The following is a 27,403-nucleotide window of genomic DNA, read 5'->3' as shown; positions in this document are numbered from 1 at the left end:
GGGTTGCTCCATCCAGACTGAGTACCTTTCATGAGTGTGTGTAAATGACAGATTTGAGTAGATGGGAGAATGTGTACAGCCAGAAAAGCACCACTGAGCATTGTTCCAGTCTTGCACGTACATGACAGTATGGCCTATAGTACACACCGCACTACTGCAACGCACACCCAAGCAAATGGTATTATTATAGCAACATATATCAAGACATAACTTTTTTTTTTTAAAATAAGGGTTACCATTACAAAACTCATAAGGACTGAACCAATATAGTCAGAACTCAACAAAGTAACACGTATAGCACAAGATGCAATTACCCTCAAGTAGTGGATTGGCTGCTGTGCACTGTGGATGAAGTGTCTCTAAAATAAGCTTCATCAAGCATAACTGTTAAGTAGATGAGAAATGATGAGTTGATTCTTTGAAGAAAAAAACATTTTAATTTATTTGGGTGAAAATGTGTAAGAAAACTACAAAATTCTGAACACGATGAATAAACAACACTGGTAAAACATGATGGAAATAACTGTAAAACCACATTATACCATAAGTAATTTTTTCTTCTTTATGTTTATGAATAATAGCAAAGAAAAACAAAGGAGAAACAATCAGCTTTTCAATGGCTTAGAGTTGACCACAAAGGAATACAGGGCCACAAACTCCCGGCAACTTTTCTGAGGATTCACAGTCGTAGGTAAGCCACCTGAGGACAACAGAAAAAGAGTTGGTAGAGTTCTGAACACACATTTATTTGTAGCATTTCAAACAACTCCTCTTTGAACTTTAATTCCAAATGTTGCAGATGTACTGGTGTGCGATAAACTGCTATAAGGATAGTGACACTATCAGAAATTATGGTGCTTAAATAAATAAATAAAAAAATAACCCAAAGGTGGGAGTAATTTCACAAGTTCAAAAACCCACATTTAACTGAACAAAGTACAGAAAGCAAATCAACTAAGCCTGATCCTGCCTCACGTCCTCCATCTGTTCTTCTTGGGTGTTTACCTACTGCAGACAATAGTCAATAGTTACACTTGGGCTACACATTGGGATGACAGATGAGGGCATCACTCAAGGCAGAGTCTTCGTTTTCCCTGTGCCAATGGTTGCTTGCCACTCAGGCGCATCAGTGGTAGTTTATACAAATGATAAACAGCAAATGGAGGTTAGTTACAACAAATTTGATGGGAGGTCTAGACGAGCGGACAAAATGAGAAAACTGGAGTTGAGAGAACAGGGAAATGGAGACTTGTAATATCACTTTATTCGGCTGAGGCAGGGAGAGAGACGGTGACAAGGCTGACAAGCTCCTATGTACTATGACACAAAACCCACGTACCCTAAGGGGCTGCTGTAGTGTGATATCACTGTACTCTCCATCCAAAATGATCAGGAAAGTTTGAAACATATGAAACAAAATTCAAAAAGGGGGAAAAAAGTTTTCTTTACTTTTCACTTGAATGCAGAGCACAAAGAGAAGAGTTTAAGTTTGAATAGGTTAATTCAATATACAGTAAAACCTCAACTTAATTGCTCTGGAACAAACAAACTCTGGATATAACTTAAAATTAGCAGAAAGTGTCCGGCTGCAATTCAAAGCTCAAAAAGCCTTCGTTCTGGAATTGGCTACTGTTGTTTATTGGTACAATCAATTAGGGCTGCAACACAAATTACTGTTTGAAGTACTTTGACAAAAAAAAAAAAAAGATAAAATGACTAAGGAATTTTCTCTGCCTCATTTACTGGCAGCTCTCCCTGTTTGATACTCTATCTGTAATCATGTATGGATGCTTTGAAAAGGGCAGGGGTTGGAATAGTGTGATAAGCCAAAAGAAAAGCCAGTCTGGCATAAGACAGTGTTGGCATGAGCTGTGGCTAATTCCATCTTGTAAATTGGTGACTAAAACACTCCTTTCTTCAACAATTCTGAGGCCATGACAACACTATTGTTATGAACAGTAGCTGCCTGTTAATGGAAGGAAAGAGTTAATGGTTAAACAGAGACAGCTCACAGTGCGTCACAAGTACCTTGAATACATTATAGTCGCATATACTGTAGTTGTACATTATGGTGACTGTACGACCATCATATCTGCAAGTGGCTACATTTTGAATCAAGTACTGTAGGGGTGAAAAAATTGAGGTGTCTTCAAGTTTTTGTTTAGTTAGTCTGGAAGAAAATAAGTTTGATGGTAAATGTGAATGAAAAAAATAAAAATTGATGAAACCGGAAAAACAATTGTTTATTTTTAGTGAAATTGCTGAAATGTATTCCTAATTTGTCTATAACAGATCAAAAATATAATTGATCCGAATACTTTATTATTCTATAAAAATGTTAACAGCATACGCACTAGCCAGTGCAATTAGTAGGCCGGTTCCAAGCCCGAATAAATACAGAGGGTTGCGTGAGGAAGGTCATCTGGCGCAAAACCCTGCCAAACAAATATGAGCGTTCATCTACAGAAGACCATTCCGGATCGGTCGTGGCCCGGGTTAACAGCGCCTGCTCCCGGCACCGTTAACCTCCAGGGCGTCGGTGGAAATTTAGCTACTGTGGGTCGAAGACAAAGAAGAAGAGGAAGGCGGATTCGTCGGCAGAAGAAGAAGAGGAAGAGGAAGGCACAAAGCCTACAACTGAGTGTAGGGACTTTGAATGTTGGGACTTTAACAGGAAAAGCTCAGGAGTTGGTTGACGTGATGATTAGGAGAAAGGTTCAAAGGAGAAAGTTTCACATACTGTGCATCCAAGAGAGCAGGTGGAAAGGTAGTAAAGCTAGAAGTTTAGGAGCAGGATTTAAATTATTTGACCATGGAATAGATGGAAAGAGAAATGGAGTAGGGGTTATTTTAAAGGAAGAGCTGGCTAAGAATGTCTTGGACGTGAAAGGCGTATCAGATCAAGTGATGAGGCTGAAATTTGAAAGTGAGGGTGTTATATATAATGTGATTAGCGGCTATGCCCCACAGGTAGGATGTGACTTGGAGTTGAAAGACAAATTCTGGAAGGAACGAGATGAAGCAGTTCTGAGCATCCCAGACAGAGAGTTGTGATTGAGGCAGATTGTAATGGACATGTTGGTGAAGGAAACAGGGGCGATGAAGAAGTGATGGGTAAATAAGGCATCCAGGAAAGGAACTCAGAGGGACAGATGGTGGTGGACTTTGCAAAAAGGATGGAAATGGCAGTAGTGAACACTTATTTCCAGAAGAGGCAGGAACATAGAGACCTACAAGAGCGGCGGTAGAAGCACGCAGGTGGATTATATTTTGTGCAGACAATGTAATCTGAAGGAGGTTACTGACTGTAAAGTAGAGGTAGGGGAGAGTGTAGCTCGACAGCATAGGATGGTGATGTGTAGGATGACTCTGGTAGCGGATAGGAAGATTAAGAAGACAAAGGTAGAGCAGAGAACCATGTGGTGGAAGCTGAGAAAGGAAGAATGTTGTGTGGCCTTTCGGAAAGAGGTGAGAGATTGTCGATGGACAGGTAGAGCTCCGAGAAGACTGGAGTACTACAGCCAACGTGATCAGAGAGACAGGCAGAGAGTACCTTGGGTGTCTTCTGGTAGGAAATGGGAAAGAGAGACTTGGTGGTGGAACCCCAAAATACAGGAAGTCATACAAGGAAAAAGATTAGTGAAGAAGTGGGACACTGAGAGGACTGAATACATTGAAATGTGATGTAGGGCAAAGGTAGAGGCGGCGACGTCTAAATAAGAGGCATATGATGACAAGTACACCAGGCTGAACACAAAAGAAGAAGAAAAGGATCTCTACAGGTTTGCCAAACAAAGGATAGAGGATAGAGATGGGAAGGATGTGTAGCAGGTAAGGATGATTAAGGATAGGGATGGAAATGTGTTGACTGGTGCCAATAGTGTCCTAAATAGATGGAAAGAATACTTTGAGAAGTTGATGAATGAAGAAAATGAGAGAGAAGGAAGTGTAGAAGAGGCAAGTGTGATGGACCAGGAAGTGGCAATGATTAGTAGTGGGGAAGTTAGAAAGGCACTGAACAGGATGAAAAATGGAAAGGCAGTTGGGGCTGATGACATACCTGTGGCAGCATGGAAGCAATTTGGAGGTGGCTGTGGAGTTTTTGACAAACTTATTCAATAGAATAGTACCGGGTAAGAAGATGCCTGACGAATGGAGGAAAAGTGTGCTAGTTCCTATTTTTAAGAACAAAGGTGATGTTCAGAACTGTTGAAACTATAGAGGAATAAAGTTGATGAGCCAAAAATGAAGTTATGGGAAAGAGTAGTGGAGGCTACACTCAGGACAGAAGTAAGTATCTGCGAGCAGCAGTATGGTTTCATGCCCAGAAAGAGTATCACAGATGCATTATTTGCCTTAGAATGGTAGTGTAAAAGTAAAGAGAAGGTCAGAATGAGCTACAATGTGTCTTTGTGGATCTACAAAAGGCTGATGACTCAAGAAAGGAAATAAGAAAGAAATATGTTGGAATACAACACAACATGTATGACGGCAGCAGCACAATGGTGTGCCGTAGCTGTGACAGGTATTTAAGGTGGAAGTGGAACTGCATCAAGGATCGGCTCTGAGCCCCTTCCTGTTTGCTGTGGTAATGGATAGTTTGACAGATGAGGTTAGACTGGAATCCTCTTGGACTATTATGTTCGCAGATGATATTGTGATATGTAGTGAAAGCAAGGAGCAGGTGGAGGAACAATTAGAAAGATGGAGCCATGCACTGGAAAGGAAAGCAATGAAGATTAGTCAAAGTAAAACAGAATATATGTGCATGAATGAGAGGGGCGCAGGGGTAAGAGTTAAGCTACAGGGAGAAGAGATAGCAAGGATGGATGACTTCAAATACTTGGGGTCAACAATCCAGAGCAATGTTGAGTGTGGTAAGGAAGTGAAGAAATGGATCCAAGCAGGTTGGAACAGCTGGCGGAAGGTGTCTGGTGTGTTATGTGACAGAAGAGTCTCTGCTAGGATGAAGGGCAAAGTTTATAAAACCGTGGTGAGGCCGGATATGATGTACGGCTTAGAAACGATGGCACTGAAGAGACAACAGTAAGCAAAAATGAAGATGTTGAGGTTCTCTCTAGGAGTGAGCAGGTTGGGTAGGATTAGAAGTGAGCTAATTAGAAGGACAGCCAAAGTTGGATGTTTTGGAGACAAGGTTCGAGAGAGCAGACTTCGATGGTTTGGACATGTCCAGAGGCGAGAGAGTGAGTATATAGGTTGAAGGGTGCTGAAGATGGATCTGCCAGGCAAAAGAGCGAGAGGAAGACCAAAGAAAAGGTTGATGGATGCTGTGAGGAAAGACATGAGGGCAGCGGGGATTAGAGAAGAACATGCAGGAGATAGGCTTAGATGGAAACAGATGACATGCTGTGGCAACCCCTAACGGGACAAGCTGAAATGGAAAGAAGAAGACTCAAATTCTAAAACATTCAAGTAGCTGCAGCTCGACAATCTACAGACAGATTGCAAATTCCGAGACTATTTGCTGGTCTATACTTGAGGGCTTGATCTGTAAACATGCATTGTCTCCAACATTTCTGTACTGATTTGGTACAGTAAAAAGAATATACATATATTTTTTGTCCAGGCCTTCCTTCATCCAATCACGAGAGTTGATAAAAAAGAAGTGCACTAACCTTAGTATTTGATAACGTTGGAACTCGAGACTTTGGAGTTGGGGTTTCCCTGGCTACAGTACGGTTCGAAAATACAAACTGTAAGTGACATATGTAAGACAAAAAACAAAACAACAAAAAAAAAACAATCACAGCGAATGTCCAGTATTTACAATTGTTTACAATACTTTTGTATTGTACCCGACCATGAAAAAAGTGGTTCAAATTAATTAACAGACAAATTGCGTTAACTGATGGTGTTGACTGTAAAAGCAAATATGCCAATGGGGGCCCAAAACAGTGAAATCCTTTGGCCGGTCCCAAGATAAATGCAGTGAGTTGCGTCATGAAGGGCATCAGTCTTAAAATTTTGCTAAACAAATATGAGCGTTCATCAAAAGAATCCCATAACAGAGAGGTTGTGGCCCGGGACACAGAAGAGGAGGAAAGTGGATTCGTTTGCAGTCGAAGAAGAGGAATGCACAGAGCCTACAACTGAGTGTAGGGACTTTGAATCTTGGGACAATGACAGGAAAAGCTCAGGAGTTGGTTGACATGATGATTTGGAGAAAGGCTGATATATTGTGCATCCAAGAGAGGAGGCTGAAAGGCAGTAAGGCTAGACATTTAGGGGCAGGGTTTAAATCATTCTACCATGGAACAGATGGGAAGAGAAATGTAGTCAGGGTTATTTTAAAGGAAGAGTTGGCTAAGAATGTCTTGGAGGTGAAAGGCGTATCAGATTGAGTGATGAGGCTGAAACTTGAAATTGAGGGTGTTATGTACAATATGATTAGCGACTATGCCCCACAGGCGGGATGTGACCTAGAAGTGAAACTAGATGACGTAGTTCTGAGCATCCTAGAATAGTTGTGATTGGTGCAGATTGTAATGAACATGTTGGTGAAGGAAACAGCAGTGATAAAGATGTTATGGGTAAGTACGGCGTCCTAGAAAGGAACTTTGAATTACAGATGGTGGTCGACTTTCCAAAAAGGATGGAAATGGCAGTAGTGAACACTTAATTCCAGAAGAAGCAGGAGCATAGGGTGACCTACAAGAGCGGCGGTAGAAGTACGCACATGGACTACATTTTCTTCAAATGATGTCATCTGAATGAGGTTATTGACTGCGAGGGGAGTTTAGGATAGGATGATGGTGTGTAAAATGACTCTGGTGGTGGGGAGGACGATTAAGAAGAGAAAGGTAGAGCAGAGAACCATGTGGTGGAAGCTGAGAATGAAAGAATGTTACGCAGCCTTTTGGAAATAGGTGAGAATAGCTCTCAGTGGAGAGGAGGAACTCCTGGAAAACTGGATTACTGTAGCCAAGAAAGAAAGAAAAGACAGGGACAAGAGTACTTGGGGTATCTTCTGTGAAGAAAGGGGACAATGAACTTGGCGGTGGAATCCCAAAGTACAGGACGTCATACAAGGAAAGAGATTAGATGAGCAAAAGTGGGACACTGAAAGGACTGAGGCAAATGATGACGAGGACATAAGGTTGGACACTCAAGAAAATGGAAAAACATCTCTATATGTGGTCCAGACAGAGGGATAGAGATCGGATGGATGGGCAGTAGGTTACGACAATTAAGGATAGAGATGCAAATGTGTAGACTACCCCTCGTCGAGCTGTCACCTTAAGATGGTGGAGGGGTTTGTGTGTCTCGATGATCCGAGGAGCTAAGTTGTCTGGGACCTCACGCCCCTGGTAGGGTCACTCATGGCAAAAAAGTCCCCGGTGAGGGGCGAGACAAAATACGACTCTAAAAGTCTGATGAGTGAAAATATTGGATCTTGGTTTCCCTTGCCTGGACGTGGGTCACCGGGCCCCCCTTCTGAAGCCAGGCCTGGAGGTGGGGCTTGAAGACGAGCGCATGATGGTCGAGCCTGCAAACATGGGAGTCGGCCAGGCACAGCCCAAAAGGGTAACATGGGTCCCCGTTCCCATGGACTCACCACCTGTGTGAGGGGCCATAGGGGTCGGGTGTGATGTGAGCTGGGCGGTGGGCAAATGATCCCCGGATACAGAAACTAGCTTTAGGGACAAAGAATGTCACCTCTTTGGCAGGGAAGTAGCCCGAGTTGGTGTGTGAGGTCGAGAAGTTCCGACTAGATATAGTATCGCCTCTACGCACCACTTGGCTCTGGCAGCACTTCTATTGAGAGGGGTTGGACTCTGGGGTTTCACTCTGGAGTTGCCCACGGTGAGAGACGCCGAGGAGGTGTGGGCATAATTATTGCTCCCCGACTCAAGGCCTGAACGTTGGGGTACCTTCAGGTAGGGGTATGGGTCCTGACTGTTGTTTGTGCTTATGCACCAAACAGCAGTTTAGCTAGAGAGCACTCCCTCTGGAGACTCCATCGTTCTGCTAGGGTACTTCAATGCTCACGTGGGTAATGACAACGAGACCTGGAAGGGCATGCAAACCTGAGAGGTGTTCTGTTTTTGGACTCCCGAGGCAGCTGATAGGTACCGGCTGGCTAAGCGGAATGTACATTCAGTGCTCTCTGAGACAAAAATCCGGGCATTGGATGAGTTCAGTGAGGCCATGGAGAACAACTTCAAGATGGCTTCGAGGAAATTCTGGTCCCAAATTCTGGTCTCAAGAGGGGGAAGCAGTCCACCATCAACACAGTGTATAGTGGGGATGGGGCACTGCTGACCTCAAATCGGGATGTTCTGAGTCGGTGGGGAGAATACGTTGAAAACCACAATTCCACCAACACGTCTTCCCATGAGGAAGCTGAGTCTGGGTTCTCTGAGGCAGGATCTTCTATCTCTGGGGTTGAGGTCACCAACGTGGTTAAAAAGGTCCTGGCACACGTTTACGTTTGTTGGAAGTGAGCACCATTTTTTTCTGTTTCGTATTCAGAATTTTCTTCGTAACTAGAGAGAAAAATTTTCGTTAGTAGAGACGTTTGTAAGCACAGGTATGACCGTACTGTATTCAACTACAGTGGTACCTCTACTTACGAATGTCTTGAGGAAAATTCACGTTACAAAACACCTCCTTGGAAATATTTTTTCTGTAGTTACGAAGTAAATTCAGCATACAAAAGGGAAAAAGTAGGCACTGGATTTCCCAAATTCCACAAAACATAAACATTCTGTATCTTGGTTAGTATGGCACGATAGAACTGCACTCCCATTGATTATTGCCGCAATGCCCTGGGATCCCATTGGCTAGGAAGGACACCAATCTTTACCCATGATGCTTTTTGATTCCAATGGACACGCGACTGTCACTGAATCCCGCTTGCGCTGTCACAAGCTAATGTACATTGGAAAGTAGAACATTTTTGTTTGTTTTTTGCAAGTTTATTCATATTTCTTCACCATGGGCCCAAAGAAATTTTAGTTGAATTAAATTGTGCACGTTCGTATGTATGTTTTCTCACGGCTGTCAAAATTTGCCTCCTACTCCGTCCCCCACAATGCCTTTTGCTTGTCACTCACCTTCTCTTCGCATAGCTATTATTCTTTACATTGTGTACTTTGAGTGCTTGCTTTTTTTTTTTTGAAGGGGGAGGGGCTTGGAACAGATTATGCTATTTAAATGTAAAATGCGCTGCTACTTACGAAAAATTCATGTGATGAAAAGACTTCTTGAACGGATTAATATCGTAAGTAGAGGTGCTGTACTGGAATAACTCAGTCTTATGTCTATGGTTGTTGTCTCATATTCTCTCTATACAGTATAGAAATCGTGCACGTGATGTCACCATTGTTTGCGATGCCATTTTGCCGGTCAAACAAAGCTAATTGGCAGTGCGGGAGTCGCGGTATCGGAACAGATTTTTCACAATGCCCAACACCTGTTATGCTGTACGTTGTCACACTACATGAGACAGTTCTTCAAAGATATCATTCTATAGAATACCAGCTGAATAGACCAGAAAAGATTGATGGATTTTGGTAATTAAATGGGATGGATGTTTCCCAACGAAATACACACACCTATGTAGAGATCATTTAATTTCAGGTAGGAATTATTCTTCTCAGTCTTAAATTATCCAGAAGTATTTCTAATGCCAAGTTGACTCATTTGAGAACAATGCGTATTTAAAAGAAATAATAAATCATCAATGTCACTGATGGTGTAGTGGTACACACGCCTGACTTTGGTGTGGGCAGCGTGGCATCGATTCCCGCTCAGTGATAAGTGTCGATATCTGCCCTGCGACTGACTGGTGACCAGTTCAGGGTGTAGTCCGCCTTTCGCCTGAACCTAGCTGGGATAGTCTCTGGACATTGATAGAGTATGATCAAATTCCACTCTCACTCAGATATTCCAATGAGCCCGGCTGGGAAACTGCCACGCCTGCAATGCTTGCTGTTGTGACACCCGATTGCTTGTGGATACGTTTCACTGAACAAAGAACGCCGACTATCTGGAATTTTGTGGCCGAATTTTGTGAAAAATAATTACAAACAAACAAAACAAAAATAGCATGATGTGTAAAATTAAAGCCTGTGCGCTTGAGCCAGAATACACACAGCCGGAACTTGACGTGGTGAATAGGGCGCATGACACTAAGGACGAACAATAATCCCATTATATAGACCGCTGGGATTTGTTTGATGCTTTTCTGAGGAGTTGGTTTAGATGTAGAGAATATACAGCAGGCATGGCCAAAATTTTTTTAGCCCAAGTTGTACTTTTCAGGCAGCCAGTTTCTTGTGATCGACCGGCGGCGGGGATGGCGGGACGAGGGGCTGGGGGGTTTGCACGCATGCATCGCCCTGAATAGTAAACGGGACATATTGTGTGCTTACACGTACAGTGAAGAAAATAAGTATTTGAACACCCTGCTATATTGGAAGTTCTCCCACTTAGAAATCATGGAGGGGTCTGAAATTTTCATCGTAGGTGCATGTTCACTGTGAGAGAGATAATCTAAAAAGAAAAATCCAGAAATCACAATGTATGATTTTTTAAACTATATATTTGTGTGATACAGCTAGAAATAAGTATTTGGACACCCGAGAAAACCAATGTACCTACTAGGCTACTGTACCAATCTATTTGGTACAGTAGCCTTCTTTTGCGATTACAGAGGTCAAACGTTTCCTGCAGTTGTTCACAAGGTTTGCACACACCGCAGGAGGGATTTTGCCCCTCTCCTCCACGCAGATCTTCTCTAGATCAGACAGGTTTCTGGGCTGTCGCTGAGAAACATGGAGTTTCAGCTCTCCCCAAAGAAGGTCTGGAGACTGCCTAGGCCACGCCAGAACCTTGATATGCTTCTCCTTGGTTTTCCTGGCTATGTGCTTCGCGTCATTGGCATGTTGAAAGACCAGTCATGACCCATCTTCAATGCTCCGACAGAGGGAAAGAGGTGGTTCTCCCAAATCTCACAATACATGGCCGTGGTCATCCTTTCCTTAATACAGTGCAGTGGTCCTGTCCCATGTGCAGAAAAACACCTCCAAAGCATGATGCTACCATGCTCATGCTTCACAGTAGGGATCGTGTTCTTGGGATGGAACTCATTATTCGTCTTCCTCCAAACACAGTTAGTGGAATTATGACCAAAAAGTTCAATTTTGGTCTCATCTGACCACAAAACTTTCTCTCATGACTTCTCTGCATCATCCGAATGGTCAGTGGCAAACTGAAGACAGGCCATGACATGTGCTGGTTTAAGCAGTGGAACCTTCTGTGCCATGCATGGTTTCAAACCATGACATCTTAGTGTATTACCAACAGTCACCTTGGAAACGGTGGTCCCAGCTCTTTTCAGGTCATTGACCAAGTCCTGTTGTGTAGTCCTGGGCTAATTCCTCACCTTTCTAAGGATCACTGAGATCCCATGACGTGATATCTTGCATGGGGTTTCACTCTCATTGAGACTGACCGTCATGTTTAGCTTCTTCCATTTTCTAATGATTGCTCCAACAGTGGATCTTTTTTCACCAGGCTGCTTGGCAGTTTCTCTGAGGCCATTTCCAGCTGTGTGGATTTGTACAACTTTGTCTGTGGTGTCTTTGGACAGCTCTTTGGTCTTGGCCATGTTACAAGTTCGAGTCTTACTGATTGTATGGAGTGGACAGGTGTCTTTATGGAGCTAACGACCTCACATAGGTGCATCTGATTCAGGATAATACATGGAGTGGAGGTGAACTTTTAAAGGTGGACTAACAAGTCTTTGAGTGTCAGAATTCCAGCTGATGGACAGGTGTTCATATACTTATTTGCATCTGCATTAAAAAAAAAAAAAAAAAAAATCATACATTGCGATTTCTGGATTTTTCTTTTTAGATTCTCTCACAGTGGACATCCACCTACGATGAAAAATTCAGACCTTCCTTTATATATAGTCTTCCTTTATATATGGATCCTCTCTGCCAAGTGTCTGTAATTTTTCCACGTACCTTCATCTATGATCATTTTCTAAATGTTTAACTGTATCGGACAAAAATGGGTGTCGTGCTATAAGATATATAATTTACGTTTCTGCTCAACGGAATTAACTTTCAACAATGCCTTGTTTGACCGGCAATATGGCAACGTAAACAAAAATCATGTGATTTTATGACATAGGTGCACGATCTCTATAACAATATCTTTACCTCCAAAAAGCCATCAGGCTGCATGGTTGTCTTTGTGACACAGTGGGTAATACTGTGTTTTCCTCACCATTTCAAATAAGATCTCAGATACTCTTAAACCAATTCTGGTAACTCTAGATGGCTGTGTGATCACATTACCTTCCTGTCCTCTCCCAATGACTTCCCAACAGACCTCTACAATCAGGAAATGTTTGAGCGTATCATTTCATCACACTACCTACTACCACTCTAACCATTTCCACAATCCAGACAGATACTTTGTCTTGTTCTGGCTTGTGTCTGTTGCATCCTCAATTTCACCGGTTTCACCCACCTCAGTCATCATGCAACCCCAGATAGTATCAGTGCTACAGATATTTTGTCTTGTTCTGGCATGTGTCTGTTGCATCCTCAATTTCACCGGTTTCACCCACCTCAGTCATCATGCAACCCCAGAAAGTATCAGTGTTACTAAGAAGTATTGATGATATCCTATTAGTATGCGAGGTGAAAAAAGGCATACCTGCCTTAATATTACATTGTCATCTTCATGGCTTGTGCTTTTAGAAACATGACCATTTACTGTGAAGGAACAGTTCATTCATAATCATAAATATGCTGTTACTTTTTTTTGCAGCTAGTAAAGTAATGGGACTGCTTCGATTTTCTGAGCAGGGATTAAGAGAAAAACTATTAATTACAATGTCATTGTGTTCAAAAAAGCCAAGAGTAGTTGTCAGCTTAGTCAAAAACACAGTACTTTCTGGACAAAAGTACTAGGAAACTGAGGCTAAGTACACTATTAATATTCTCAAAGTTGCATATGGAGGTTAACTTGAGATAAGGCTAACAGCAGAAAAATATGACATTTGATCCATAAAAAACCCTCAAAGCAAAACAAATCGTAAAATCAGTTGTAACATTGGACAAAAACAACTTAAAGGGAAATTCCGGTGGTTTGGATGAACAATATATCCAATAGGTAATGTCATATGTACTGTACCTTGACAATGTGATGTTAGTCTGCTCTCACTGAATGTTTATTATTATATATATATTTTTTAGAAGATTTTTATCGGCAATTACGAATTTTCACGGGTGCCGCCATTTTGGCGAGTCACATGACCTATGTGCGCAGATGTGGGCACGGCAACAAAGGCTCGCTTACGTTGGGAAACAATTATGGCCACTGCTGATTTCTCAGATTTATCCTTATCTGATGAAGAAATAGCAGTATCGGTTGATCGGGAAGACGGAGGAATACTTCCATACAGATTTGTACCTGTGGCTCTAAATGTAGAATTTTTGGATGGTTCTACGGACGGGAATGACGCGGAGTCTGACTACTTGGCCAACGCGCGGGACATTAAGTGTGTAAACAAAGGCTCGGTTACATTCCTACACAATCATGGACAACGCTGATTTCTCAGATTCATCCTCATCTGATGAAGAACGCGAGTCGGCCGACGTGCGGGACACACTGTAGCGCCGGAGAAAAGGAGTCAGAGGCGGAGTGTCGGACACAGGAACAGAACTTGCTTTATTGTTCGACATGAAAACACTACTCACATAACGGCGGGAACTCTGTTAACCTTTACTCCGGAAGCGCAACAACAAAAACAGTCTGTGCGGAACCCCGCACTCCAACTCGAGGTCCCGCAGGTGAATTATGTAAACACCACACAAGCCCCCCCCAGAATTCACCCATAGTCAAAATCCTTGTGCCGTGGAGGGATGACGACCCGACCCCGGCGGGTGTGCACTGTAGGGGCAGAGGGGGGCGGGGCCGCACTGTCCATTGAGTCACGGGACAAGGGCCCAGGCGGGGTCAAGGGCACCCCAGGAGGCGCAGGGGCACAGGCCAAAGGGGGACGACCCCGGCGTGGGGGGAGGGCCAACCCTAAAGGCTGGGCAATGTCCAGGTGCGTGGGTTTGACCCTGTCCACGGAAACAGTCTCGGGTCTGCCGCCAATGTCCACGAGCAGGCTCTTATCCCCGTGCTCCAGGACCCTGAACGGCCCGTCGTATGGGGGGTGGAGAGGTCCACGGTGGGCGTCATGACGAACAAACACAAAATCCGCAGAGCGCAGGTGACGGGGCAGCCGGGTAGCTGGGGTGCCATGTTGCGACGTGGGAACCGGCGCGAACCCTTTTGCGGCCTCCATCAGGGAGGACCGTTGCCTGGCTGCAGACCAGGCCGCTGTGGCGTCCGGGATGAATTCGCCGGGGACCCGCAGTGGCTGGCCATAGACGAGTTCGCTGGATGAGGACAACAGGTCCTCCTTGGGGGCGCACCTGAGGCAGAGCATGACCCACGGGAGCTTATCCAACCAGTTGCCGTCCGTCAAGCCGGCACGCAGGGCTGCTTTCATGGAGCGATGGAACCGCTTGCAAAGACCTTTCGCCTGGGGGTGATAGGCGGTAGTGCGGTGCAGCTTGACCCCCAAACTCTCAGCGACTGCGTTCCAGAGTTCAGAGGTAAATTGAGGGCCACGATCTGAGGAAAGGTGGCACGGGGTCCCGAAGCGTGCAACCCACGTGCCGATGAACGCCCGGGCCACGTCTGACGACGTTGTCGAGGAGAGGGGAACGGCTTCGGGCCAGCGGGTCGTCCTGTCCACCATGGTGAACAAGTAGGTGAATCCGTGCGAGGGAGGAAGTGGACCTACCAAGTCGACGTTTTTGTGGTCAAACCTCCTCTCGGGGACAGCGAAGGGCTCCAACGGGGCTTTTGTGTGGCGATGCACCTTAGCCCGCTGACAGGACACGTACGAGTCGACCCAGGCCTGCACATCTTTCTTGAGACGACCGCGCCACACGAACTTCTGGGCCACCAGCCTCACGGACGGTTTCCTTCCGGGGTGGGAGAGGTTATGGACCGCCTCGAAAACAGCTCTTCGCCAGTTAGCAGGGACCAGCGGCCGAGGCTGGTCAGCCGAGAGGTCGCACAGCAACCTGACGCCCGAGTCACCAACCGCGACTTCCTCCAGGCGCAAACCCGTGTCAGAAGTCTTGAGGGCCTGCACCCCGTGGTCCGAGGCCTGGTCTGCGCTCATGCGGGAGTAGTCGGGACCCAGATGCACAGTGCCGACGATCGCCCTGCAGAGGCAGTCCGCGACCACATTGGATTTGCCGGCAATGTGTTGGATGTCCGTAGTGTACTCCGAGATGAACGACAGTTGGCGTTGCTGGCGGGCGGACCACGGCTCGGCCACCTTGGACATGGCGAAAATGAGGGGTTTATGGTCCACATATGCCGTGAACTCACGGCCTTCCAATAGGGAGCGGAAGTGGCGGATCGCCAGCCAGAGGCCGAGGAGCTCTCTTATCGAACGTGCTGTATTTGCGCTCCCTGGGGACCAGCTGACGGATGAAAAAGGCAAGCGGTTGCCAGGCGCCGCCGACCCACTGTTCGAATACGGCTCCAACAGCGTAGTCCGATGCATCGGTAGTGAGAGCGACAGGGGCCCCGTGGGTCGGGTGGGCCAGCATAGCGGCATGACTCAGCGCGGCCGTCAGAGAGCGAACTGGAGAGACCGCCATAAGTCGCCTCAATGCGGGCGCAGGCGACCGTGGAAAAAGTCAGTGCATCCACCAGACGGCCCCTCTTAACATCCACCAGCAGCCCGTGGGCACAAAAAAAAAAAAAATCAGCGCCGAGGAGAGGGAATGAGACAACGGCAGTGACAAAGTCCCATGTGAAGCGCTGATTCCCGAAACACAAGTCCACAGTCCTCATGCCATAAGAGCGGATAGGGGAGCCATTAGCAGACAGTAGGGGTGGCCCATGAGTCCCGCCAGTGGCGTCCTCCGCAGTGGCCGTCAGGACGCTCCTCTGGGTGCCGGTGTCGCAAAGGAATTTGCGCCCAGAAAGGTTGTCCTTGACGAACAGCAGCCGGCTCTTCGCGCCCACGCTCATGGCCACTGCGAAGCGTGGGCTTTGGCATTTCCCGACGCGTCGTAGTTGCAAGGGGCGCGGCACCTCTTCGCTTTCGCACCGAAACGGGCATGGAAGTAGCACAAACCTGTGCCAGCACGGCCGTCCGTGGTGACGGGGCCCCTGCTGGATGCCACCCCCGCGCCCGAAGGTGAGTAACTGCGCGTCGCGGCCAGCGTCTCAGGGGAGAAGCGCTGCGTTGCCAGGAAGAAACGGTCGGCCTCCTTGGCCAGGGCCCGGGGCTCAGTGACAGTACTGTTAGCGAGCGCCGTCTGAACATGCGGTGGCATATGCCTGAGAAACAGTTCCATGACAATGAAATTGGGCTCTTCCGTGCCCAGCAGGTTTAGCATCATTTCCATGAGTTCGGAAGGTTTGCTGTCCCCCAGTCCATTAATAGCCAACAGACGTCGGGCACGCTCCGGCCGTGAAAGCTCAAAAACCTTGAGAAGGTGAGCCTTGATCCCAGCATACTTATCTCGGGCTGGGGGAGAGGTGATGAAGTTCACTGCTCTGGCCGCCGTTGAGCTCCCGAGTGCTGAGACAACGTGGCAGTAACGCGTGGAATCATCTGAGATCCCGCGGAGGGCGAACTGAGCCTCCGTCTGTGCGAACCATGGTGCCGCGGACGTCTCCCAAAACTCCGGCAATTTGAGGATGGCGGTTGCCATGTTCGTTTCATTCTCGAAAACGCCGGGACTGACGTCGGGGTCACCAGTGTAGCGCCGGAGAAAAGGAGTCGGAGGCGGAGTGTCGGACACAGGAACAGAACTTGCTTTATTGTTCGACATCAAAATACTACTCGCATAACGGCGGGAACTCTGTTAACCTTTACTCCGGAAGCGCAACAACAAAAACAGTCCGTGCGGAACCCCGCACCCCAACTCGAGGTCCTGCGGGTGAATTATGTAAAACACCACAACACCATTCATCCATCCAATTGATTGTGGAGTGTGTTTAGGCGAGCCAGCGGAGGACTAAACTGAGGACAGCACGCGTGAAAGGTAGGCCTAATATCGTGGGAAAGGTTGTTTTAGCCAACAGGGTGGATTGGGTCCAAGTGATAATGAAATGAAATGATCTTTGGCTTGGTGGAAGTTAATAGTGCCTCCACAACAGCAGCACGGTAACTCAGCTGGTAAAGCATTGCCCTAACAGTTCTGAGGAGCCAGGCTTGATTTTTGTGGAGGTTTTTTTTCTTTTGTGGAGTTTTGTGTGTGTGTGTGTGTGTGCGCGGAGAATTGTGGAGTTTGCATAGTCAACTGGTGCCTGCATAGGTTTTCTTGGGGCACTCCGGTTTCTGGTCCTTCAATGATTCTTTTTCTTAGTGGGCAGAACATGCCACCGAAAATTTCACAGATTATTTCTATCTGAATTATGGTCAAATTTAGCGAGACAGTAAGGCATTTTACCGTGTCCGAGCGTGGTGATAACGCATGTGAAGACGCTCCAAACCCGCGAGGATTTCTTTGTTTGCGGATCTATTACATCACATCCGTGCACGTAGGTCATGTGACTCACCAAAATGGCGGCGCCCATGAAAATTCGTAGTTGCCGGTAAAAACCTTCTCAAAACACCACTAAATGGGAGAGGATTAACATCACATTGTCAAGGTAGAGTAGATATGACATGACCTATTGGATAAATTGTTAATCCAAACCATCTGAATTTCCCTTTATTAATGGAGAAAAGGTCACAAGCATAGTCTAACTCGGAGGTAAAGTCACTGTATCAGCTAAAATGGTTCTTGCCATGTTATCCTAAAACATAAGGGTGCAGATGCTTTCTATTATCGTAATCCCTCGTTTTTCGTGGTTAATTGGGACCAGAACCCCTGCGAAAAGTGAAAAACTGCAAAGTACTGGGGGATGTGTTAATTTGGGTACCACAACGTTGAAAATATGTAAACAGTATTTGTACTTTTCATATATTAGACAAAAAGAGGTATTCAAATCATTAATTTTATAACCTTATAAATAGAATACATACAGTGCTGTGAATTTAAAATATAAATTCTAAAACCCTCACTGTATTATATTACTATATAGCTACCATACATCACTGCAAGACTTCTGCCGGAGGCGCTGGCAATGTAGCTTTGAGATGGGGTTGTTGTTTTTTGTGTGCGCGCCTGTGTGGGTACCAGATTGTTTAAAATATGTCAACAGTACAGCATTTATACTTTGCATACTTCAGACAAAAATTACAACAGTACGACTGTCTAGTTAAACAATAATAAAACAAACATTTTTATTAAGGTACGGAATTGACATTCTTCACTCAGAGACTTCTGCCGGAGGTGCTGGTGATGTAGCTTTGAGATGGGGAATTGTTTTGTGTGTGTGTGTGTACCAGAATGTTTAAAATATGCCAACAGGACAGTATTTATACTTGGCATACTTGAGACAAAAATTACAACTAAGTGACAAACAAAGCAAACCCGGGATGTCTTCTCCTGGAGGGGGCAGAGCGTAGAATATTCCCAATGCACCAGTGATGTCCTTTTTGTTTCACTGTTGTGACATCCCCTCCGTCCTACCAATGTGCCTTTTTTCATTACATCACATTAAGCACGTATAGCATCAAGCATTAAAAGAAAAACAGGAGAGCAAATACGAGATAACTTGATGTACAATTAATCAACAGTGCTGGTGGTGTAACTGAGGTTTTTATCTTTGAGAAAAACATGTTGTTGTCTTTGTTCTACCTTCTGCTTCAAAATTCCACTCTACAAGGACATAACCCCATTTACACAATTGCAAAACTCGACAGTTTGTACCAATTGTCATCAATGTCTCATGCAAATTCTTTCACCACATAACGATGAGCAGCATCGCTGTCACCAAAGGAAGCCTCACCATACAGAGGCACACTTCTGAGGGCGAAACGCTTTTGAAATTTTTCAAACAACTGTTCTTGCCAAAGCGCCTCGTCCTCGAGGGGGTGAATCCCTCCTTGCTGCTTCAGGTTCGTCAGCACTTTCTTCAACCTATTCCTCATCGTCACTGGTCCGTTTTTCTGCAATCCGCTTTCCACATAGTGAACGCAGCTTCCATTCGAATAATCATCTTATTTTGCAGTCACCACACATTTCACTTCCTTATTATAAGTTATTGAAGCAGTTTTTTGGAATATTTGCCTCATCTTTCTTTCTGTAGCGCACCGTGGATTCATTCATGCCATAATGGTGCGCCACAAAAGCGTAACTAATGCTGTATTTGATCATATCCAAAAGTTAAATTTTTTCGCTGATCGTCATCATCTTACTCTTCTTCCTGGGTGCTTCAGAAGAAGCTTTTGCATGAGCACAAAGCTTTGGTGGCACGAGTGAACACGAGAGGTTATCGTGCAGAGAGTCAACAGCATAAAAATGGTGGAAAGGAAGGACAAGGGAAAGGGTGTAACGGAAGTTGCTGGTTGGGGCTTCGATAATGTGCAGCAAATCACCACACGAGATAAATCCATATATCTTCTCATTGGTTGATGTCACACCAGGGACAAATAACGTGCCTTGTATCAATGAGTTTTAACGTGATATTGTATGTGGATCTAGACGGGGGGAAGGGGGGGGTGCAAAAAAAAAAAAAAACCTCGAAGCACTGAAGCCGCAATAAGTGAAGGGCAAGTTAGCGAGGGATTACTGTACATCTGCTCATAGTACCCAAGCTAAGTGATAAAGTTTTGAAAAGCTAACGAATATATTATAGAGATGTAAAGGATCAACAGTTTGCAATTATAATCTTCTGGGACTTAGGGTTGTGTCTGACCTTATACGCTCTCATGTGACGCATTGATGTGGGAAGTGTAATATTGCTGTCTTCTATCACTCGCAGTAGCTCCTCACACACTGTCACTGGTAACACCAGAGAGTGTCCTGTGGCATTGACTTCCCAGCTGGTGGCGATGCTAAAACATAGAAAATGCATCTGATATATGGTGACTGACAGAACCATGTTGAGTACAACCATGAAGCTTGAAATAGCTCCAATTAAGATCATGATGAAGCATTTTCACTTTAATTGAGTCATTATTAACCACAAACTGCACAGAATTACAAAGAAGACAAAGCAGATAGATGAGCAGCTTATGTGTCGGAACACACACGCTTGTGCATGGTGTGTGAACAGAGACTGAACAAGGAAAGATTGATGTTGTTTGAATCTGTGTTTTTCCCACAAGACAGGTCTTCTTCCTCTTAAGGTGCCTAAGAGAGGAACTACACAAAAGACTAAAATTGATTTACTAAAATAATGTCTTATTACATATTGATGCTTAAAAAAGAAGAAACAGGACACTGACAGAAGTCTGTGTGATATGAGCTTATTACAACTGTCAAAGGCCCACAAGTCCACAAATAAATTATGTCTAAAAAATTAATTATGAAAGAACACCTGAAGTCATTTGGTTTACGTAAAAGGAGGTGTATACAAAGATACATTGATCAACTGTGACTGAATTTTGCTGTGTGTGGAATTTCATCTTTTTTGCCAACTACAACCAGGGATTCCAACCAGTGTGGTGTATCACACTATGCAATGAGAGATAATTAGGGGTGCTATAGGATATAATCCAAGTTTGAGTAATTTGACTAAAATAAACAGGCCCAGATTTCATAATGTGTCAGTAGATTTATGGTTCATTTGGGATGAAATCGCAATTACTGTATTCATAGTTTTTCTCCAATTTCTGTCTGGTGATGTGCTGTGAGATTTTTACAAGGCAAAATAATTGCTTTAGCAGGTTAGGAAAAACTGAACATGAGTTATTTGTGAATTACTTCCTACCAACAAGCAGCTGATTCAGTTGCAAATACCATAATTTCTTGTGTATAATTTGCACACATGTATAATACCCACCCTCAAAGTTGACCTAAAAATTCTGGATAACCCTTCTTCCTATGCATAATACATTATTAGTGAGTGATTTTGCTTCTACCCATATGATCAAAACATGAAGTATTTCCTGTATTTTTTTTTTAAAATAATTATTCAGCGGTTAATGACTTTATTTGAAGAGGGTAGTTTTTATTTATTGCTTTTATTTTGAAATTCACAATCCTAATTTCATTTAGTAAATGAGAAAAGTGTTGTGCTCATATGTTTCTTTACCCTGGCAGAATTTGATGGGTACAATTCTTTAAAGAAAACAAGTGCTGGGCGAAACCACCTTTAATTTTATTTTAATGGGATGGAAATTAAACTGTCAAGGATTTCAGAAAAGCTTCTTCTTTTCCTTTCAGCTTGTCCCATTTGGGGTCGCAACAGCATGTCATCTTTTTCCATCTAAGCCCATCTCCTGCATCATCTTCTCTAACACCAACTACCCTAATTTCTTCCCTCACAACATCCATCAACCATCTCTTAGCTCTTCCTCTCGCTCTTTTGCCTGGGAGCTCCATCCTCAGCACCCTTCCACCAATATACTCACTCTCTCGCCTCTGAACATGTCAAACCATCGAAGTCTGCTCTCTCGAATCTTGTCTCCAAAACATCCAACTTTGGCTGTCCCTCTAAATGAGCTCATTTCTAATCCTATCTAACCTGCTCACTCCTACAGAGAACCTCAACATCTTCCCCATCTATAATGTATATTGATTACTGACAATTTCTTGGGGAAAAAAAATGCACATTGTACATGACAAATTATGGTAATTTGCTACTTAAATCAGAGTGCATCCAAGGCTACTGCAGCCAACCATCGCATAACACATGACCTTATCCAAACAGAGATAATACTTTTATGAAGACCACCATTTCAGACACAATATAGCGTAACTTTGCTCCAAAGACAGTTTGGAAATTGTTTTTAATAGAATAGAATAGTTAGTCAAAATATTGTAAAAACAAAAACAAAAACCCTCAACTTGCTTATTCTGCCTTGACTGCACTCAGCTGCAAGGGAGAGCAAAGACAATAAAAAATGATGAGTGCTGAGTCAGTGAAAATCATGAGGGTTGAAGACTCTCCTAACAGGGTTCTGATATAAAGAACATGAAGAACCACATGCAGCACATCCACCTACACCCTTCTAATGGATTACAGTGCGATACCATAATTTCTCGAGTATAATGCGTCCTCATATGTAATGCGCAACTCGAAGTTGACCTAAAAAAAAAAAAAATGTTAAAAAAAAAAAAAAAAAAATATATATATATATATATATATATATGCTCAACGGTGGCACAACATTTTATTAAGATGGTTAAAGACACATATTACAGTCTTAAATTTTTAAATTTTAACACTATTTGAGTCTAACATTTTTTGTATTAAATATTTGTGCATAAAACTTTGTGCATAGTGCAGTTTATCCTCTACATTACAGATCCTTGGCCAAGACTTCAAAAGCAACATCTGGCTCATCTCCAATCTGAAAAATATCCATTATAGGTACCTTTTGTGACTTGGTCCACTTCTGGTGCCTCCTGAATTTGGTTTGGTGCCTTCTCGGCATAAGTGATGACACATTTCTTGTAAAATCAGCTGCACAACTGGCCGTTGTAGTCGACATTTTTGTCTTGGTTTAAGCTAAAACAAACTCATGGGGAGTCGTTTCTGATCTTTGGTGGAGTAGCAAAAAACATGCTATGCTAAGAGGGGTTGCGTCAGGAAGGTTTATCTGAGATGTCACCCTGTGGCGACCCCGAACATGACAACCTGAAAGAAACTTACTTACGCTAACGATCGTTAAAATGCAAGCTCCCCAAGGAGGTCATACAGTTCTGGTTTGTGTGGCGCACATTACCGTAATATATATAAATGTGTAACATAAGACACCGAATCTTCTTTTTCTTTCGGCTTGTCCTGTTAGGGGTTGCCACAGGGTGTCATCTTTTTCTATCTAAACTTATCTCGTGCATCCTCCTCTCTAACACCCACTGTCCTCATGTCCTCCCTCACCACATCCATCAACCTTTTCTTTGGTCTTCCTCTCATTCTTTTGCCTGGCAGATTCATCCTCAGCACCCTTCTACCAACATACTCACCCTCTCGCCTCTGAACATGTCCAAACCATTGAAGTCTGCTCTCTCTGCCCTTGTCTCCAAAACATCGAACTTTGGCTGTCCTGCTAATGATCTTATTTCTAATCCTATCCAACCTGCTCACACCAAGCGAGAACCTCAGCATCTTCATTTCTGCCACCTTAAGTTGTGGTTCCTGTTGCTTCTCATGAGACACCAAATACATCGAAATGTATATGTATACCTTTTTTTTTTTAAACCAGGGTTAGGGTTAGCCTAACCCTAACCCTGTAGATGTATACAACTATACAATGTGATTGTATTTTTTATCCATACCTATATATAATGCGCTCTATAAACTTTTTGAAAATATTTTTGGAAAAATGTGCACATTATTTTTGAGAAATCACGGTAGCTTTATGCTGAGTTCTGCTTTTATTACTGCTTTATGTTATCTTGACAGCAAATGCAGATTTCACAGGTTATTTCCAAAATTTAAAAAAATCAGCACTATCTTATGTTTAAGAAAACAACACAAAAGGCAATACCTGTGCAAATAGAAACACCCTTCAGTCACATGATCCAAAAATTTTGCTCACTTGATAATTGGTTGGGTTCAAATAAAAAGTGCTCTGTCCTGAGTTGTTTAAAATATCTGGATGTAAATACCATTAAATAAAGCTAGACTACTGAACGTTTGTCTCATAGTCATCTTTTGGTCTGAAACACAAATTTCTTCGGCATATACAACAAGAACAACGGACTTGACCTCCATGTTCCAGTAGTTTTGAAGGGGACTAAATACTGAAGCATATGTTCAGTGTTTAATGCATGTTTTTCTTAAAGAAAAATCCGTACAGCATTTGTGGTAGAATGGTGCCACAAGTGTATCTTAAAGTCAAATGTTCTCCCACTGATTGCTTGGGGTTTCTTTGATAAGTCCAGTTTCCTGACAAATTCTAAAAGGGAATTCATATTAGGTTTATTGATTGAAGACTGAATTGAAAACCATAAATGTGTCAGTGTTTTTGTGCTTAAAATCAAATGAGATCCCTACAGTCCCTGAACAATAGTCATTGTGGTAACTCTCTGATAAATGTATATTGATCATCCAATGGTATACTTGAACAATATGTGTGATTCTATTAGCATAGGATATAATGAGTCTCTGTATTTCTGAAACATGTTCACAAAAAGGATGACTCTCGTGTCTTCCCTTCGTAGCAAATTGGAGCGAAAAGTTGTTTACATTTTGCTGAGCATAAACTCTGTTTATTTAAAAAAAAAAAAAAAAGTAGTCTTTGATCCTGTGCTTTCAGTTATGCCAGGTAGTGACAAAGTGGATGCATTGAAAAGATGCAAGATTAAGGCAAAAAAGAGGTGAAAACTGAAGAAGCATGGAACTAAATATGTGCCACCAAGATTTGAATTAAATATGCCACTGAACATTTTATGTTGTAAAATTCAAAATGACCACATTTTCAAAATCTGTATATCAGTTTAACTTTTCAATGTTAACAAGCTTGCATTCTAAAAAAATTCAACCTGTAAAATTTAAACGCAATATTTTCAGTCTCGTGAGATTTGTGACATATATTTGTATATAGTGGTACTGATAGTATGTGATGTCATGTGACTAAGAAAGCGTATCTGGATGGGCTGGGACATCGACAGATGGATCGGTGCAGCGTCTGCAGTGATGCGGACTTTGTATCGGTCCGTTGTGGTAAAAAGGGAGCCAAGTCAAAAGGCGAAGCTCTCAATTTACCAGTTGATCTATTTTCCTACCCTCACCTATGGGCATGAGCTGTGGGTCGTGACCGAAAGAACAAGATCCCGGATACAAGCGGCCGAAATGAGTTTCCTCCACAGGGTGTCCTGGCTCTCTGTTAGAAATAGGGTGAGAAGCTAGGTCATCCGGGAGGGGCTCAGTGTCGAGCCACTACTCCTCCGCATTGAGAGGAGCCAGATGAGATGGCTGGGGCATCCGAGTCAGATGCCTCCTGGACACCTCCATGGTCAAGTGTTCCGGGCTTGTCCCACCGGAAAGAGACTCCGAAGACGACCCAGGACACGCTGGAGAGACTATGTCTCTCGGCTGGCTTGGGAATGCCTCGGGATCCCTCCGAAAGAGCTGGAAGAAGTGGCTGGGGAAAGGGAAGTCTGGGTATCCCTTCTGAACCTACTTCCCCTGCGACCTGACCCGGAAAAGCAGTAGATAATAGATGAATGGATGGTGCCCAACCTCACCTCACTTCACTTCAGGTAGGAATTATTCTTCTCAATCTCAAATTCCCAAGAAGTATTTGTAATGCCAAGTTGGCTCATTTGAGAACAATGCGTTTAAAAGAAAAAAAAAAAAACGACAGCGAGTCATCTCCAATGTACACAAAGTGTGTTGCGGCCACATGTTAATCGGTAAACCTCTTTCCTTTTTACTAATAGGCATTGTTCTCAAATGACTCCATTGTGTATTAAAAAAAAAAAGAAAAACTGTTGGTCACACAGAGGTTTACTGAAGTTCAACGTATGGCCGCAACGTGCTTCTGTGTAGGGGGCTGAAGTCTATCCCAGCGGTTTATTTTCTTTTTTTAAATACACATGGACTAATTTGAGAACAATACATACTTAAAAAAAAAACGTCTGTGACAGATAAATTTACCGAAATTTAATGTGTGGCCGCAACACGCTTTGTGTACAGAGGAGCCGACTCACTTTCTTCTTTTTTTCCCCAATCATTAATTAATTAATCGTTAATTAATGCGAGTTTGTGTAAAACCAGGGGTCATTTATAGAAATATTGGTATCTGTATTGAAAAAAATCTGAGTGGCTCCATCGCTATGTGGGATTTATTCTTGATTAGGAAGAGATCCACCAACAAAGTATTTGTATGTGTCCAGAATTTTCTACACTTTCAAACTTTTCCGTGTAAATCTCGCCGATTTACTCAACAGATACATGTGTAGATCCAGTTGTCCAAGACAAGCGGAAGCGGGGTAATAGTCCAATTTCTTATCGGAGAAAACATCGACTTCGGCATTAAAAATGGGTCCTCTGTGCCAAGTATTTCTCATTTCCCCACGTACCTTCGTTTATTATCACCTTCTAAATGTTTAACGGTATTGGGCTAAACTCTGGGTGTCGTGCTAAAAGACAGATTTTTACGTCATCTCCAACAGACTTAGCATTAAGAATGGATTGTTTGACTGACACTTCCAGCCAGTGACATGATTTGATTACTCAGGTGCACAACCTGTATTGAAAATGTGATCACTTTGAAATAATATACATTTATAACATAACATTTTCAGTGGCATTTTCAATTCAAATCTTGGTGGCACATATTTACTTCCATAAAGAAGTGCAAATTTCAATTCCAATGAATTTGTTTTATCAAACTACAAACAGAATACAATGATTTGCAAATCATGTCTAACCTGTATTTAATTGAATACACTCCAAAGACAAGACATTTAATGTTAAAATTGCTAAACCTTGATTTTTCTTTTTTGTTTTATTTTTTTAAGCACATAATCATTAACTTAGAATTTTATGTGGACAACACATTCCAAAAAAGCTGGGACAGGTGAGGAAAAAAAGACTTAAAAAGTTGAGTAATGCTTATCCAATACCTGTTTGGAACATCCCACAGGTGAACAGGCTAATTGGGAACAGAAGGATGCCATGATTTGTTAAAAACAGGAGCTTCCCTGAATTGCTCAGTCATTCACTAGAAAAGATAAGGTGAGGTTCACCTCTTTGTGAACAAGTGCGTGAGAACATAGTCAGTTTAAGAACAATGTTCCTCAATATCCAATTGTAAGGAATTTAAGGGATTTTATCATCTACAGTCCATAATATCCTCAAAAAAAGTCTTAGAATCTGGAGTAATCACTGCACGTAAGTGGAAGGCCGAAAACTAACATTGAATGCCCGTGACCTTTGATCTCTCAGGTGATAGTGCATCAAAAAATGACATTTATGTGTAAAGGATATCACCACAAGTGTTCAGGAACACTTCAGAAAACCAATGTCAGTAAATACAGTTTGGTGCTACATCCGTAAGTGCAACTTAAAACTCTACTATGCAAAGCAAAAGACACATATCAACAGATGATGGACTGATCTAAAGTGGAAAAATGTTCCGTGGTCTGATGACTCCAAATTTCAAATTTTGGGGGGAAATGGTAGAAATCACGTATTTGGGGCAAAAGAAGGAAAAAAAAAACATTCCGACTCTCATGGGCGCAATGTTCAAAAGATAGCATCAATGATGTATGCGTCCGTGGTAGTGCTTATGGCATGGGGAATTTACACATCTGTGAAGGCA

General features: G+C 43.3%; 1 protein-coding gene across 5 annotated transcripts in view; it reads right to left on the bottom strand.

The window, feature by feature from the left end:
- Nucleotides 1–418: 418 nt before the first annotated feature.
- Nucleotides 419–27,403, bottom strand: part of ube3d (ubiquitin protein ligase E3D) — a 43,770-nt gene continuing 16,785 nt past the window's right edge. For all 5 annotated transcript variants that reach the window (XM_061821327.1, XM_061821328.1, XM_061821329.1 and 2 more), the window contains 2 exons: nucleotides 19,879–20,017; nucleotides 419–700 (listed from right to left, as the gene is read on the bottom strand). In XM_061821327.1, the coding sequence (XP_061677311.1) occupies nucleotides 680–700; nucleotides 19,879–20,017 (160 nt within the window). In that variant the 3' untranslated portion in view covers nucleotides 419–679. The remainder of the gene's footprint in view (nucleotides 701–19,878; nucleotides 20,018–27,403) is intronic.

The sequence above is a fragment of the Syngnathoides biaculeatus genome, chromosome 5 (genome assembly GCF_019802595.1).
Source record: "Syngnathoides biaculeatus isolate LvHL_M chromosome 5, ASM1980259v1, whole genome shotgun sequence".
In the NCBI taxonomy this organism is placed as follows: domain Eukaryota; kingdom Metazoa; phylum Chordata; class Actinopteri; order Syngnathiformes; family Syngnathidae; genus Syngnathoides; species Syngnathoides biaculeatus.
The sequence above is the reverse complement of the archived record's forward strand: the minus strand, read 5'-3'. Positions and strand labels throughout refer to the sequence as shown.